The following is a 17,401-nucleotide window of genomic DNA, read 5'->3' on the forward strand; positions in this document are numbered from 1 at the left end:
ACCGAAACATCGTAAGAAAAAGAAACATTGTTTTGTCTGGTGCGCTGCCTGTACGGAAAACTCGTCAAAAAAAGTTCACAAAGACCTTTAATAACTCATTCGTTTCTCCTTGTGCGACCGGCCCCTTTCGAGCGCACGTGCCACGTTCGAAGGACATGAGCGTCGTCAAAAAGAAGCCCCTTTAGTGGGTACGAGCCATGGTAGAGGTTCATCATCATCATCAAGAAGACGGTGCACGGGGGCACGCACAGCGCGCAGTCGAACGGATACGGCCAGAGACGCGTTACCCCGGCCGACCCCAGTCCAGAAGAGCTGTCTACCTACATTGGCATTAACACACGCACTCCAGAGCTCGTCTAGGCCTGCCGCCTGGAGTGACCGCGGTGGTCGTCTTGTTCGACAGCATACACACAAGGCACCAACACGGGTGAGTCAACAGCGCACAGCTGTAAAGGAAGATTTAGCGCCACGGGTGGCGAGTCCACCAGTGGCAGGCGTGGCCCACGGGTTGACCTCCCTCGATTAATGGGCGTAAAGGACAGCGAACACATTTTGCAGAAAGTGTTTGTAACGACCCGAATCAGTTGGCGCACTGTATTATGAGGCAACATCCTTAGGTCTCCGGATTAATTTTGGAGCATGCCGTGTTCTTCGGCCCTTTAACTGGCAAGGGTAACAAAAACTTGGAAATGGTATCATTGCTTCATTTCTTTATATTGCTCAAATACATACGAACTGTAACACTGAAGGCTTTTTCTTAAAGCTTGAGCCAAGTACAACAGGTCAGAAAAAATATTGTTGACGACCTGGTTAAAGGTAAATGTAGGGTTCAGAACCGTTGTTTGGCAACGACAAGCATGAACAGTATAGCGGCGGGCCGCTAAAGTTGTAGGGAAAAAGCGTTGCAACCATCTGTTTTTGTTTTATTTGCCTGCTTATTAAACTTGTTCTTAGTAAACAATAGCTACAGATGTATTAGAGGTAGCAAGTACTGGTTGTGATGATTTATTGAAAGCTTTACTTGTGTGCAATGCATCATGTCTTAAGCCAAGACACGTGCGAGACAAGCATCGCACACACGCATCGCAGCATGCCCATGGTGGCGCGTCAGCAGTTAGGAAACTCGCATAGACAGTGACGCTAGGTGGCACTCCAGGTAACATTGCAAAAACATCTATGCCCACAGAGTGGCTTCTGAGATCGCCCCGGCGCAAGGTGTGTCGTTGCGATGTTGAAGGTCACGCGAGAGCTCTGCACAGAGTTCGACATGAGCGGCGCAGTATAGACGGGGTATACATACGTGGTCTAGCGCAATTACGCCTGCGATCCGATGTGTGACTTGCTGATAGCAAGGAATACAGTGTAAAACTATTTCAATATATTTTTATTCCAATCTCCTGACGTCAAACTTTCGTAACCATCGGCACAGGCATCGGGCGGTGACCCGCAGCGTTGCCCGAACAGCTCAATCAAACGGTCTCCTAGTTTATAGGAGGTCACTTTGCTTTCAAAATGAATAACATTGCCTACATTGACCGGTTTTTCGTTTGTAATTGGCTGCCAGGAGGCGAAGAGCACGCTCAAGGGGAGTGGGTTTCGTTGGGGCCGAGCCAGCGTACGGAAAATAGATAACCGTATGAAGAGGATGGTGCTGGCATCTGTCATTGGCCGGTTTACCTTTACTTAGCTTGCGGTGTCTGGTCCGAAATCGCACCGGTGGGCTACGGAAGGTTAAGAATGCCACCAAAATGGATCCTCATCAGGGAACAGTTGGCATAGCGAGGTCGTAAGCATTCCGAAAGGGCTAGAAAACGTTATACGGCCACGCAAAAGGTTTTAATATACGCAAGTAAACCCATGCTCTCCGTCAGGTGCGAGCAGCCAGTGTCTCAGGGATCGGCGGCAGCATTCTTTTATTCCTTTCGGAACGCGACAGCCTGTGGCTATTCAAAAGAATATTCAGTTTTGTGCCGCTCATTAATGCATCTTTAACGCGTACACGTAACTTTGAAGCGATGAGTTTTTGCGGTTTTGTGATGTCGCGGGACAGGCAGGTGAAGCGGCTGCAGCCAGAAAACTTTTGACCAATAGCAGAGGGATAAATGCGAAAAGGTGTCGAATAAGAAATAACCATTTTTCTTTTGTTCGGTCCAATCATGCATAGTCAGTGTGTACACGTCATATCATATGGGGAGCTATCGCGGTTTCCGTGACGCTGTGTGACAAACAGGCGAAGTTGGGGGTGGTTAAAAAAATGTTTTGACCACTCGTGGAGGGCTGATTGCAGAATAGGTATAGAAAAGTTTGAAAGAGCTTTACGCTGCAGAGCCCAAGTTTTCAAAATGCTTGAATAGCCGACGCATTCATGTAACAGATGCATCGCATTGTATTGCGGAAGCCGTGTCGAACCGTGTGCCTGCGGCATTACGTGGTGCTCTCGTGCACAGTATATGGTTCGTTCTTACAGGGAACGCCCATTAGTGTTCAAATCAGTTTATCTTGGACATGTTATCAATTTCATATAAGGAAGAAAAAAAAGAAAAATGAAGTGGCAGCGGTGGCATCGAAAGCACGAACAAGCAACATTAGCATGTAGCAACATGTATTAGCAACATGTAGGGCGCGTATAATTGCAATCGCAATAAACATGCTAATGTGACGAGTTGTATAAAGGTCGGTAAAGAACTTGCTGCCATGGCCTTTGTGTCACAACTGAGCCATAATGGGATCCGAAATGCTAATTTTATGTTCTTTTCAACAGTGTATTGTATTGCGTGTCAGAGCCATCCGATCTGTCGGACAATGTGTCAGAAAGAACTAGCAATAGATACTTTCATTTCTCAAGGCCTACCTCCACGCGTAATGAAATTCGGTTTCCCATGATATACAGTCAACCATGCCGCACGACGCATACCCGTCTGCCTTGAGCGACGGCTGTCATGCGCGACGGCAGTCTTGTCTTGCAAATAAGGCAACATGGGGACGACATTGTGTTGCGAGAATAAGCAGGCGTCAATGTCGGTTATCGTTACTGAGCCATCAGTGTAATACTGCTCGCTAGCTGCACACCACTATGCTTGCAGAGCTTTAAAAACAACAAACAATCGAACGCAAGTATCATTGGCTCATTGGTGCAGCTGCCTATATACTTCTATGCGAATGAATTCCCGACGACTTCACCAATTGCGTTTAACAACTTCAATAATCTGGGCAATTGCCTCTTGACACGTATATATTGTACTGAAGCCTAGATCTGAGCTAGTTTGTAAATAAATGTTGACACGGTGCTATAAGCAGAACGACCACCGGCGAAGACGATGATCATCAATGGGAAGAAGAAGACGGCGCAATGTTGCCAGGCTAATACATCCGCCATACTACGTGTGGCCAAGCTAGCTTATGCAAATACATTTTTATTAATCCGTATCTCTATATACCCGTATGAATATCTTCGAAAGGAAAATCATAGAGAACCTGCAATGCATCTCACTTTGCGCGCGTGCGCAGTGGCTTCAAATGTTGCTTGTGACGCTTTATTTAAAAGGATACGGGCCATTCAGCTGTAATGAACTCCGTTGGAGGCCAGTGCCTCCTGTTGCGACTCGCCCATCTCGTCTTTCGCGCTGTTTCTTTCGGAGATGCTGCGAATGTGTTAATAATTCTTCCGCGCAGATGGCGTCGCCTCCGAAACCGACAGCCCCGGACAGAAAGCCCCATGGCCTGGTGCATCCCTCATCGCCAGTGACGGCCGCTTCGTCCGTGCCGCAGTCGGAGGGTGAGCAGCCACAGTCGCCGACGAAGCCAACCGCCAACGCCAGGGCTAACCCGACGCCTTCGGGCCTCCCGGGCGGCCAAGAGGCAGCGGCAGCAGCGAAAGGCGGGTGAAAGCTTCTTGTGGCGAGACGGTGGGAAAGCAACGACGAGCCGAACCTCAAACAAAAGTTCTTCGATCGCAGCAGCCCTAAACATGAAGGCGAAAAAAAAAATCACCCGCAACTGCGATACTCCCTAACGCGAAATTTGAGCGCAGCGCTATACGCGTTTTTATTTTGCGTGCCAATACTTTATAATATGATTATATAGGTACACGTTTTGTATTTAAAAGAGAGCGCCGTGAGTAGCGTAGCAGGTCCGGACAACCTGTCTCGCGCGGCACATTGCAAACGGAGAGGAGTGTGGCGCGACTGCCTCGCTAATCGGGAGTTCGCGATGAGGCAGCGCGTGAGTGACACTTGGGCGCCACTCACAACAGCCGTCATGCAGCTCATGTAGCGCTTTGTTTCCATGCAGACAACACGCGCTACGCCGACAACATATCGTAGCCATCGTGTCCACACTGCCCGTCTTGCCCGGCATTACGCTTTTCATAGCACGCTTTGGTTTCACCAACGACTATAGAGTGGCCCTTCGTCGCGGCGAAATCGTGCCACCATGTGTCAGCGCCGACGACACCCAAGGGAGCGTCACACCGAGCCTTATACGTGGCCGCTCACCATCACCCCTGGCTGGAGCAGTGGTTCCCGTCACAGCGTTGTTACCGCGGGCTGACCTCAGGAGCTGACGCCGCCTACGAGCGCAGCCCTCAACATCTCACGCTCGCCTGCGTCGCAGGCTTTCATTTCTACCCAAAGCATACGGCGCGCTGCAGCGAAGTTGTGGCGTTTTTCCTTTATGCGAAACATTATGGCTACGCCGACGAAGACGTAAATTCGTCTGCAGTGCCCATAATCATCATCACCATCATCATCATCATCATCATCATCATCCTGGTTACGCCCACTGCAGGGCAAAGGCCACTCCCATACTTCTCCAACACCGGTCATGTACTAATTGCGGTCATGTCCCTGCAAACTTCTTAATCTCATCCGCCCACTGTTGCGTACTCCAGGGTAGCGTATCGTACTGCTCCCGAGTTGTAGCGATGTCTGCCTATTGAAGCTCGACCAACGTTACAATTGGGTAGCGTGGCGTTGTCGGCGGGCTGCAGCCATCCGGTAGAACATAACGACCTAACATGCGCTAGACGATTTCTAGTGCGAAACATGCACGGTTTATTCAATGGTTGGGGAAAATGAAGAGAATGAAGTGTTTAAAAGTACATTTCGAAGTCCCTTAAATAGGCTCTCTACAATCGTGGGAGTGATCTGCCTTCCGCTGATGTCACGTGATTGGCACAGAATAAGGGCCCCTCCTCCTCCGGTCGCACCGAGCCTGCTGCAGGGAGGAGGCCGTCCCGCCTCCTGGAATTGTAGACGCCTGTCCGTCTCCCTGCGCGTTGCGGGTTCGTGGAAGTTCTCCTGTAGAATTTGTTCGAGGAAAGGGTCCCTCTAAATTCGCGCGCGCGCACGCACACACACACACACACACACACACACACACACACACACACACACGCACACACACACACACAGACGCACACACTCACACACACACAGACACAAAACAGGCCTGTACAGTGCGGGGCTGGCGCCAGACCAGCAGGCACTCGAAATGGTCATGGCGAATTAGGAAGTCACGCTTCATTTCGACGAGAGGCAGGGTGAGAGATGGTCGGTTGAAATTCCTTTCTGCGAGTGGTGCCAGACGCCAACCCTAACAGCATCTCTGGGGGGGGGGGGAGAGATCCCGACGTGTAGGGGCCAGCAGCCGCTGTGCGAGGGATCGGCGTTTTAGTAGCAGAATTCCCGTTAGAGGTGACGAACCCTTAGTTCGTGGCTGGTAGATTCCTGGGAGTGGTCATCAGTACTCATGGCGCTCTTGTGACTTCTCTCCCTGATCCGGCCCGGTGAAATTGGTCTTGCAAGCAAGTCTCGCAACTTTTCGCCTCCTGCGTGGGCAAGCAATCACCCCAGAACACTGCCGGACCCACAACCACAAAGCAACGAGCACAAGGCCACCCCCCTCCAAGACACGCCAGGCTTAAAAAAAAAAGAAGTAAACCCGCCACACCTTTCCCATTCCTTACGCGCGTCCCTCCACCCTGAACACCAAAAACAGCCATTTCTTGCAAATGTTAAGACGTGGTTATTAAAATCAGCCAACAATCGACTACACTTCGACAAAACGTATCAATTCGGAAAAACGTATGAGGGAACGTAAAAATGCCACGGAAACCCGGATGAACATGAGGGTTTCGTTACTCTAGGGGCAACGACTCAAACCATCGGCATTGCCGTTAAGCTTACTCTTCTTGTAGCGAATATCGAAGGTGTACTGTTGAAGAGCAAAACTGCAGCGCAAAATACGACCGTTTTTCCTAGACATGGACTGCAGCCATGTGAGGGGACAGTGGTGATTTTTTATGGTGAACCTTGAACCAGCGATATAGCAAGCTAGCTTCTGCACCGTCCATACTACGCAGGCACATTCTTTTTCTGATGCACTGTATGCTTCCTCACGAACTGAAAGCTTTCTACTGGCGTACAGTACAAGGTGTTCGTTCTCGTCATCTCTTTTTTTTTTTTGACGGAGCACCACCCCGATACCCCTGTCGCTGGCATCATACTGAAGAATAAATGGCTTAGAGTAGTCAGGCGCGTTAAATACTTGCTGACTCGTTAGTGCGTTCTTCAGCATACTAAAAGACTTTTATTTTGCGTCATCCCACTTTACCGTTTGTGACCCGCCGTGGTTGCTCAGTGGCTATGGTGTTGGGCTGCTAAGCACGAGGTCGCGGGATCGAATCCCGGCCACGGCGGCCGCATTTCGAAGGGGGCGAAATGCGAAAACACCCGTGTGCTTAGATTTAGGCACACGGTAAAGAACCCCAGGTGGTCAAAATTTCCGGAGTCCTCCACTACGGCGTGCCTCATAATCAGAAAGTGGTTTTGGCACGTAAAACCCCAAATATTATTATTATTTACCGTTTGTGGTTCTGTTTTTCTGAGAGCATCCGTTAAAGAATTCGTAGTCTCAGAATACCGCGGGAGATATCTGTGGTAATAACTCGCCAAGCCAAGGAATTACCTAATGTCCCGCTTGGTGCGTGGTTGCGGGAAGTTGTCTATTGTGGTCAGTTGAATCTCGGAAGGCTGACGATGGCCTTGCCCTATTACGTGACCTAGATAAGCTACCTCCGCGCGCCATGATTGGCATTTGGGAGCCTTAACAGTTCATTTGGCCTCTCGTAGACGACACAGCACGGTTCGCACGTGTTGCATATGGTAGGCCCATGATGAATAAAAGATTGCTATATCATTGAGATACGAAAGTGCAAAGTCCTCCATTTCTCGTAGCATCTGGTACATAACACTAGAGAAGCAATACGGCGCATTCTTCAATCTAAAGCTCAGGACATTCGGATGAAAGGTTCCCATCGGCGAAATAAACGCCGCAAGCCTGCTTGCCCTCTCGGTCAATGGAACCTGCCAATACCCTCTGAGTAATTCGAGCGTAGCGATGAAATTAGCACTGCTCACTTTCTCAAGCCTTTCCTCGATATGTGGTATTGGACAAGTCTGGTCCTTCGTGACTTAATTGAGCCTGCGGTAGTCAAAACACGGTTGTGGCTTCTTTCCTGGGACCTCAACCGAGATAAGAGGCGAGGTATAATCACTCTCTCCTGGCTCGATTACACCTATCGCTAACATCTTGTTTATTTCAGCGACCATGACTTCAGGTTGACGAGGTGAAACGCGATAAGCTTTTGAACAAGCTGGGTCCGATGAGGTTAACTCGATGTCATGAACAATCGTAGTGGTCCGGCCCGGCGTGTCTGAAAATACGTCTTTAAATTCACACACGAGTTCCCTCACTTCGGACCTTTGATTGGGATTCAACTCCGCCTGTTCTACTAACTTGTCAATGGTCTCGTGAATGTCTTTTGCCTCCGTCACTGCTGTTAACTCTGGAAAGTCGACAGGCATCTCCTCAGGTTGGTTATTCCACGAGGGTTTCAGGATCGTTACCTTTTACTCAACTTTAAAGCGTCGTGTGCCAGCCGTCCTGTCATAGTAATGCTTAGCATTGCTTTCTGCCTTACGCATTTTCTGCTCAGCGATCATTGTGGCAGGGCTTACGTTCAATAACTTTCCGCATTGTGCCTCGCGAGACATTTCATACTCCGCTGCTTTCCTGACGTTTCGTTAGCTGGTGTACTTTCTGCATTATCCCCCATAGGGCTGTCCTGTTCAGTGCTGGTTGACAAATCCTCCGTCAAACCTGTTTCCTTCACCACTGGGCATTCATACACTGCCTTGGCCGCGAACTCATTTGCCTTGGAACGAGTTAAGGCTTGCACTGTTCCGTCACTAAACCCGATTCCCTTGCATCGTAGCAAATCCTCTGATTTGGTAGAAAAGAAATACGGATAATTCGGCGGCATATGTGCCGAGACGGCGGCTTCAGTGTCCAGTACTCCAACAGGGCCTTAGATACGAATCTTGGCCACAGGGAGACAAACGCTGGAGGCCTCTACGGCTTGCTTTATCTAAGCACATTCTCCTGTGAATTCGCCTTCCTCTACTTACGACGGATGCACCACGTCCATTGTGGCTGCCGAGTCGCGAAGCTCTCTGCACGGTTTGCCGTTTACCACGAGGTCTCGAATGTATGGTCCTAGCAAGTTCAGAATTTCAACGTTACTACTTAGTGACATCAATACTAGTTTGGGATTTCTGCACCCCACGGAGATATGCCCCGTTTGCTGGCAGTTGTAGCAAACTACTGGTTTCTTTGTCTCGAAAGCTCTTTCCTCCTGCCTTTGTGCACTCAGCTCGGGTGGTTCCTTCTCTCCCTCATTGTCCTCGTCACTACGTTTCACCAAATCTGACTTTTCCATTGTTTCATACCGACACGACTTTGGCCATCACTTTGCCTTGTCGGGTCTGTATTTATTTATCTCCTTTTTAGGAGCTTCGTTGCCTTCGTCCGCACGGCGAGTTCCGTACTCCTCAGTGAGATCTGCCGCTCTCGTGATAGTGTCTACGCCTGGTCTATCCTGAACCCAGCACTTGATGTTTACTGGCAGCCTGCGGTAGAACTGTTCTAAAGCAACGCACTGCATTATCGTTTCGGCATCGCCGATAGCACCCTCTTCTCTGAGCCATTCCTTCAGGTTTACCTCCAAGGTGTATGCAAAATATGAGTTTGACACACTTTTGGTTTTCTCGACTTCCCTAAATTTTCGCCTGAATGCTTCTGCTGATATTCCATACTTTTTAAGCAGGTTCGCTTTGACTTCATCGAAGTCCGCTGCTTCTTCTTTCCCCATGCGGGTGATATCAGCTGCCTCACGTGGCAGTAACGTAAGCAAGCGTTGCGGCCACGGGTTTTTTGAGAATTTTGCCTTTTCACTCGTGCGCTCAAACTGTACCAGAAAAAGACCTATGCCCCCTCCTGCTGCGTAGGGTGCCATCAAGTATGTCATTCTGCGCTCGCTTTCACGTGCCGTTGGGCTAGGTTTTTCCGAATTTTGAGCTTTCAAGAGCTCAATCTCTAGGTCCTTCATTTTTAGGTCGCGCTCTTTGGCCTCACCTTCTGCCCGCTCGCACTCTGCTTTTTCCTCTAGCCGTTTACGCTCTTCTTTGTCCTCTTTCTCTAGGCGCTTACGGTCTTCCTCTTTCTCTGCGTTGCTCTCTAGGCATTCCTTCAGTTCATCGTCGTCTGCCCCAATCGCTTCGATCGCTTCTATGATCTCCAGCCTTCTCTTTGATTCGGCAATTTGGAGGCACAACTCTTTAGCGAAGCTCAACGATGCCGGCTTCTTAAGTGCCTTCAAGTTCATGGCAGCCTGTAGGGCTGCTAACTCTTCAATCTATAACCACTTTGACGTACTTAAACTTCCATCGACGGTTAAAGAAACATCACTGCACTGTACTTTCTAAAAAAATACGAAAACCCAAGTGATATCTTCGTAAAGAAAAGCCGTGCACTCACCATATGCAGTCATGAATCCAGACACGTTCCTTCCGAACATTGTCACCAGGACGAAGAGGCTACGGTCTCGTAGTTGTCGTCCAAGTTGAGGTCTCCTGCATTCCGTATTCCAATCACTGCCAGTCAGTTTGTTGCGTACTCCACTGTAGCGTATCGTACTTCTCCCGAGTTGTAGTGACGCCTGCTTATTGAAGCTCGACCGACGTTACAATTGGGTGGCGTGGCGTTGTCGGCAGGCTGCAGGCATTCCGGTAGACTATGGCGACCAAGCAAGGGCGAGACGATTTCTAGTGCGAAACTTGCACGGTTTATTCAAAGGTTGGTGAAAATGAAGAGAAGAGAATGAAGTGTTTAAAAGTACATTTCGGAGCGCCTTAAATGGGCTCTCTAGAATCGTGGGAGGGATCTTGCTTCCGTTGATGTCACGTGATCGGCCCAGAAAGAGAGCCCCTCCTTCTTCGGTCGCACCGAGCCTGCTGCAAGGAGGAGGCCGTCCCGCCTCCTGGAATCGTAGACGCCTGTCCGTCTCCCCTGCACGTTGCGGGTTCGTGGAAGTTCTCCTGTAGAATTTGTTCGAGGAAAGGGTCCCTCTAAACTCCCACACGAGTGCACACGAGCGCGCGCGGGCGCGCGCGCACACACACACACACACACACACACACACACACACACGCGCGCGCGCGCGCGCACACACACACACACACACACGCACACACACAAAACAGGCCTGTACAATGCGCGGCTTCCGCCAGACCGGCAGGCACTCGAAATGTTCATGGCGAATTAGGAAGTCACGCTTCATTTCGACGAGGCAGGGTGAGAGATGGTCAGTTGAAATCTCTTTCTGCATGTGGTGCCAGACACCGACCCTAACACCACCTAACTTTCGGCCGCCCCCTGCTACGCTTCCCTTCCATTGGAATCCAGTTTGTAACCCTCAATGACCATCGGTTATCTTCCCTCCTCATTACATGTCCTGCCCATGCCCATTTCTTTTTCTTGATTTCAAATAAGATGTCATTAACTCGCGTTTCTTCCCTCACCCAATCTGCTCTTTTCTTATCCCTCAACGTTACACCTATCATTCTTCTTTCCATAACTCGTTGCGTCGTCCTCAATTTACGTAGAACCCTTTTCGTAAGCCTCCAGGTTGCTTCCCCGTACGTGGGTACTGGTAAGACACAGCTGTTATACGCTTTTCTCTTGAGGGATAATGGCAACCTGCTGTTCATGATCTGAGAATGTCTGCCAAACGCACCTCAACCCATTCTTATTCTTCTGATTATTTCAGTCTCAAGATCCGGATCCGTGGTCACAACCTGCGCTAAGTTGATGTATTCCCTTACCACTACCAGTGCCTCGCTACCTATCGTAAAGTGCTGTTCTCTTCCGAGACTGTTAAACATTAGTTTTCTGCAGATTGATTTTTAGACCCACCCTTCTGCCTTGCCTCTCCAGGTCAGTGAGCATGCATTGTAATTGATCCCCTGAGTTACCAAGCAAGGCAGTATCATCAGTGAATCGCAGGTTACTAAGGTATTCTCGATTAACTCTTATCCTCAATTTTTCCCTATCCAGGCCTCTGAGTACCTCCTGTAAACACGTTATGAATAGCACTGGAGAGATCGTATCTCCCTGCGTGACGCCTTTTTTTATTGGGATTTTGTTGCTTTCTTTATAGAGGACTACGGTGGCTGTGGAGCCGCTATAGATATCTTTCAGTATTTTTACATATGGCTCGTCTATACCCTGATTCCGTAATGCCTCCATGACTGCTGAGGTTTCGACTGACTGAAATTCTTTCTCGTAATCAATGAACGCTATATATAAGAGTTTATATATATAAGCTACCTATTGTTGGGTAGCCTTTACGAAATCCTCCCTGGTTCTTTGGCAGACAGAAGTCTAAGGTGTTCCTGGTTCTATTTGCGATTACCTTAGTAAATGCTTTGTAGCGAAAGGACAGTAAGCTGATCACTCTATAATTTTTCAAGTCTTTGGCGTCCCCTTTCTTATGGATTACGGTTATGTTAGCGTTCTTCCAAGATTCCGGTACGCTCGAGGTCATGAAGCATTGCGTATACAGGGTGGCCAGTTATTCCAGAGCAATCTGCCCACCATCCTTGAACAAATCTGCTGTGACGCGTTCCTCCCCAGCTGCCTTGCCCCTTTGCATAATTCCCAAGGATTTCTTTACTTCTTCCTGCTTTACTTGTGGGATTTCAAGTTCCTCTAGACTATTCTCTGTTCCATGAACTTCGTGGGTGCCACTGGTAGTCTATAAATCTCTATAGAACTCCTGAGCCACTTGAACTATCTCATCCATATTATAAATGATATTGCCGGCTTTGTCCCTGAACGCATACAACTGATTCTTGCCTATTCCTAGTTTCTTCTTCACTGCTTTTAGGCTTCCTCCGTTCCTGCGAGCATGTTCAATTCTATCCATATTATTCTTCCTTATGTCAGCTGTCTTAGGCTTGTTGATTAACTGGGAAGTTCTGCCAGTTCTATTGTAGCTGTAGGGTTAGAGGCTTTCATACATTGGCGTTTCTTCATTAGATCTTTCGTCTCCTGCGATAGCTTACTGGTATCCTGTCTAACGGAGTTACCACCGACATCTATTGCACACTCTTTGATGATGCCCTTAAGATTGTCGTTCATTGCTTCAACACTAAGCTTCTCTTCCTGAGTTAAAGTCGAATACCTGTTCTGTAGCTTGATGTGGAATTGCTCTAATTTCCGTCTTACAGCTGACTCATTGATCTGCTTCTTATGTACCTGTTTCTTCCGTTCCCTCCTCAAGTCTAGGCTAATTCGAGTTCTTACCATCCCATGGTCACTGCAGCACACCTTGCCGAGCACGTTCACATCTTGTATGATACCAATGTTAGCGCAGAGTATAAAGACTATTTCATTTCTTGTCTCGCCGTTCGGGCTCCTCCACGTCCACTTTCAGCTATCCCGCTTGCTGAAGAAGGTATTCATTATCCGCATATTATTCTGTTCTGCAAACTCTACTAATAACTCTCCCCTGCTATTCCTAGAGCCTATGCCATATTCCCCCACTGACTTATCTCCAGCCTGCTTCTTGCTTACCCTGGCGTTAAAGTCGCCCATCAGTATAGTGTATTTTGTTTTGACTTTACGCATCGCCGATTCCACATCATCATAGAACCTTTCGACTTCCTGCTCATCATGACTGGATGTAGAGGCGTAGACCTGTACTACCTTCAATTTGTACCTCTTAAGTTTCACAACAGGGGTGTCCATATAATCGATAAAAAACAGGAGGCACCGTCAGGTCAGGCAGCAAGTCTCGGCAAGCAAACTTCATCTGGCGCCACCTTGTACCCTCTGTTTGGGGCGCATCTGCACGTTGACTCTGGGCAAATATACCCTAGCCTCGTAGGACAGATCTCTCAAGGCGCTGTTTGCTTTGTGGTATACGTTTTAGTTAGGCCCTCGTAGCGAATAGTCCTGGTCACCAGATCTACACTCCTCTCGCCCACACTACCCGGGTGCTCGACGGCTAAAAACTATACCGCTTGTTGATCACGTGGTGAAGGCGTGTTGAGGGCTGTATGTCTAAACCTAGGCTTTTAATGCGGTCAAAGCTTACGGTGCAATCGGTCTTTCAGCTGCCATTATGCCGACGCTCAGGTGTAAGGGCGACCGGTCCTCTCAGGCTGCTTATTCAGCTTTCATTCCTGGTCACCGCAACAATGTGTTGCAAATGAAATTTACCCCAGTTCTGTATACGCAGAATTATGTTGAGCTACATCCCACATGTCCGACATATACGGGCGCAGGCAGCGACGGTGGCGTGCCTCCCGAACCACCGCCGGAGCTGCAGCCGCTGCAGGACTGCGGCCGCTTGCTGAACCGGCTGTCGCAGTCACTGCTGGCGTCCATGCTGGACGTGCCGTCGCGCGTCCAGTGGAACCTGCTGGTGTCGCCCATCTCGCTTGCCACCGCCCTGGCCTCGCTCGTCGCGGGCTGTGAGGGCCCCACCAAGGAGGACCTGTGCAACCTGCTGCATCTCACGCTGCCCGAGGTCGAGGCCATCGTCGAGTGCTTCAAGGTACGTGCGTGCAGGTGGGGCCTCGGTGCTTCGCCGCGCGCTCCTTGCTTAACCGGAAAGATTTCCTATAATAAAGCTTCAGCCTGTCCGTACGTAACTACTACCATTCATGGAGTACATGGTTATACCGGTGACGCTGAAGGCGGTAGCAGCGCACGTGGCGCCATCTTCGTCACGCTCTAGGCACGGTTGTTATCGGCCGTTTACCCGCGCGAGAACAGTAGCTCACGAGGGACGTAATAATAGTGAATGGGTCGATGACCTCGTCCGAGCCATCTTCTACTGTGACTCATGGCCAGAAGTTGCGGTCTGCCTGGAGCAGGGGAAATTCCTTCGCATCACTTGTCATGCACCCAGGAACTGCCACGTCCGCACCTCTCTCTTTCCCTGTCCATAGGCAGCGACGTGCGTGTGTTTCGGACAAAGCTCTCCTCGGAGGAAAAGGGTACCACCCTGCGGTTTGGTGGGACCTGGTTTATCCGTCGCCTGAAGCCTAATTGGGGCAAGGCGACTGGACCAGGACAACAGACGAGTTAAAAGGGGATATGGACGCTTGGTTAAGAAGATGGGAAGCTGTATCTTATTCGTTACCTTGTACTGTAATTCTTGTAAAACTCTTGCGCATGATTTGACAAAGACGTGTGCGTTAAACGTTTTGGATATTGGTAACAACCACATGTTCCCATATTCCTCCACACTGAATCGATACCACACCTTTCCGGACCCCTGGTTGCCACAGCATAACGCGTTAGAAATGTTTTAGCGTTACATGCGTCTCGTCCGGGGAAAAACAATACAGGCAGTATTTCTCTAAATGCGAAGCAGGGACGCCATAACTTGGCGGATTATTATACCGATGTCACAGGGCATAATATTCCGTTATTTAGAAAAGTATATAACATTCAAAAAGTTATAACATGAAATTTACGGCTTTCAATCGCCATCGAGCCCGATCTGTATCGAACTTATCGACAGCAATTGGCTTCCTTCTGCTGTTAATACGCGAGCGAGGCAAATGACCACGAAATACTGTTTCCAGCGTCGCTGCTGTGAAGTCTCGCAGTTGCAGTGTGCGTTTGCAGTGTTCCAGTATTCCCTGGACGACAACATATCCGAACACGCTAAAACTCTCCAATTCCTTTGTTGCGCGGAAAAGCTTAGCCTCTCCATCAAAAATTGGAGGACGCTTAAGCTTCGCCTTCAAGAGTGGAACGCGATAGCGTTCCCGTCGACCCGCCAATGGGTGTAAGGCAATGGGCTACAGGGCAGCCATCACTTACGAGGCGCCCCGCATCAGACGCGGTGAGCGTCGAGCCATATGGTCGAGCAACGCGGCGTTCGGCGCAGCAACGAAACGTGCGCCTGAGCAAGCGGAGCGAACCAAAGAACTCGGTATCCCGGAGGGGGAAACGATGCACGCCAGCCAAACGCCGTGATCGGCACGGGCAGAGAGATAGAGAGATAGTGATCTAAAGAAAGGAAGGACGCTTGATTCTACAGAGGGAGCAAGGCGAAGCGTTGTCAGGGGAGAGAGTCCGAGCCGCGACAGCTCCAATGCGCGCGTGGCGCGCCATCTGTCGGGGCAGCGCCGTACATGGAGAGGAGGGGGTCTTCTGTGTTTGCCGCAAGATGGCTCTCCGTGTGCGGAAAGCGCAGAAGAAATGCAGCGAAACGCACTTCGCTACTCGTGTAATTGCGACTTCTGTAAGTTACATGTTCATAATTACCGATATACACCACAGTATAACTTTCCACGGCTCGTTTCGAAGGCAACACCGCATTCACTAGAGGCGCGTTTGTACCTTTTGGAAGCATCGAAATCGTGGCTGAGTGGTAGCGTCTCCGTCTCACACTCCGGAGACCCTGGTTCGATTCCCACCCAGCCCATCTTGGAAGTTGCTTTTTATTTATGGAGTGCCTGCCGTGATTTATCGCTCACGGTCAACGCCGCAAAACGCCGACACCCGACGCCGACGACACCGGCTTTTCTGCGACACGAGCTCCTTAACGCTATCGCGTTAATAAATGTGCAGATCGAGGCGGCGGAGCACATGTTCTACGTGGCGAACCGGATGTTCCTGCAGTCCAACTGCCCGCTGCTGGCCACCTTCCGGTCGCAGATCGAGGCCAAGTACATGACTACCGCTCAGAACGTGGACTTCGAGGTATGCGCGGATATGAGACGACCAAGCCGCGCGGCTTGTCCATGTTTTATGTGCCGCCGTACCTGCAGACTGCGCTGTGAAGAGACTAACTTTTATAAAAGTGAACATTTTTCACATTTTTGTAGCACTGCCTTTTCACCTTAAAGGTAAGGGTAACACCTCCCCGAATTAGGCTAGGCTTAATATTTTTGTCGAGCCTAAAAGAGACATCATTGAGAGAGAAATTTGCACAAGAAAAGACAAAAAATAAGCACAAGCCACTGGTGACTGCAAAACTTGGGCCCAGGTGCCAGGATATAGCACATGACGGCTGGCGCTGAAGTTATGCTTGCACTGCCTCTCAGATTTTTGATAACAATGCCACCTTCATATTAAACTAAGGACAACGAAAACATCCAAGCCCCTGCGTTAATTATTTAATGTGAAGAGCGTTGGCTACCTATGAGTTGTGAAAGTGTGCAGGATCAGAAGAGTGCCGTGTTTAAAGCACACTGCGGAACATTCACACGGTTTCCGTTGAAAAGTCGTCAGTTTTCATACAGCGTTGAGCCTTGAGAGATGTCAGATCACTGTTGAACAAGAACGCATTTGTAGCTGTTTCCAGTGAGCAGCGCGCACACTGAACAGTATGAGAAATTGCTTTTTTAACAAGAGCTACAACTTACACTCGTCTCGACCGTATGCAACGCAGAAGCTGCGTTTATAAGAACCCATAAAAGTCGGGTATGCCAATGTCAAGTCGATAACTCGAGGTCGAGTCTGCCTGCCGGGCCAAAATCCAGTCGTCGTGTTCGCGTAAAGATTAGCGGGATCGGGTTATAGGAGCGTCGAGATTGGTTAAGTGCGCCAGTCTGGCTGTCTCGATGGAGCCGCAAGGCAAAATATGCACCTAAACAAAGTCGAGCTGGTCTCTACCCACCCAACTACTCAAATCCACCCGATATCGTCGAGTTCACGTATACACAAAGTACATCTACGTGTACACGAACCATATAAAGTTGGGTCGAGTCAGTCAGTCGGGCCGAAATCCGGTTGTCGTGTTCACGTAAACATTAGCGGGATCGGGTCGAGGGGGCGTTGAGATGCGTTGAGTGAGCCCCGGCCGTCTGGCTGTCTTGATCCACGCGCTAGGCAAAATGCATCTAAACGCAGTCTAGGCGGTCTGTACCAGCCCGACTTCTCGAATGGACCCGCTGTCGTAGAGTCCAAGTATACACGAAGCCATTGCTCTGTTTAAAGGAACCCGATAAAGTGGGGTCGGGTCGGTCAGTCGGGC

At 49.6% G+C, this 17,401-nt stretch overlaps 1 protein-coding gene across 1 annotated transcript in view; it reads left to right on the plus strand.

The window, feature by feature from the left end:
- Positions 1–233: 233 nt before the first annotated feature.
- Positions 234–17,401, plus strand: part of LOC139056973 (leukocyte elastase inhibitor-like) — a 29,874-nt gene continuing 12,706 nt past the window's right edge. Inside the window, exons 1-4 of the mRNA XM_070534758.1 lie at positions 234–427; positions 3,673–3,775; positions 13,689–13,960; positions 15,994–16,125. Coding sequence (XP_070390859.1) covers positions 3,673–3,775; positions 13,689–13,960; positions 15,994–16,125 — 507 coding nt within the window. The 5' untranslated portion in view covers positions 234–427. The remainder of the gene's footprint in view (positions 428–3,672; positions 3,776–13,688; positions 13,961–15,993; positions 16,126–17,401) is intronic.

The sequence above is a fragment of the Dermacentor albipictus genome, chromosome 3 (genome assembly GCF_038994185.2).
Source record: "Dermacentor albipictus isolate Rhodes 1998 colony chromosome 3, USDA_Dalb.pri_finalv2, whole genome shotgun sequence".
Classification (NCBI taxonomy): Eukaryota; Metazoa; Arthropoda; class Arachnida; order Ixodida; family Ixodidae; genus Dermacentor; species Dermacentor albipictus.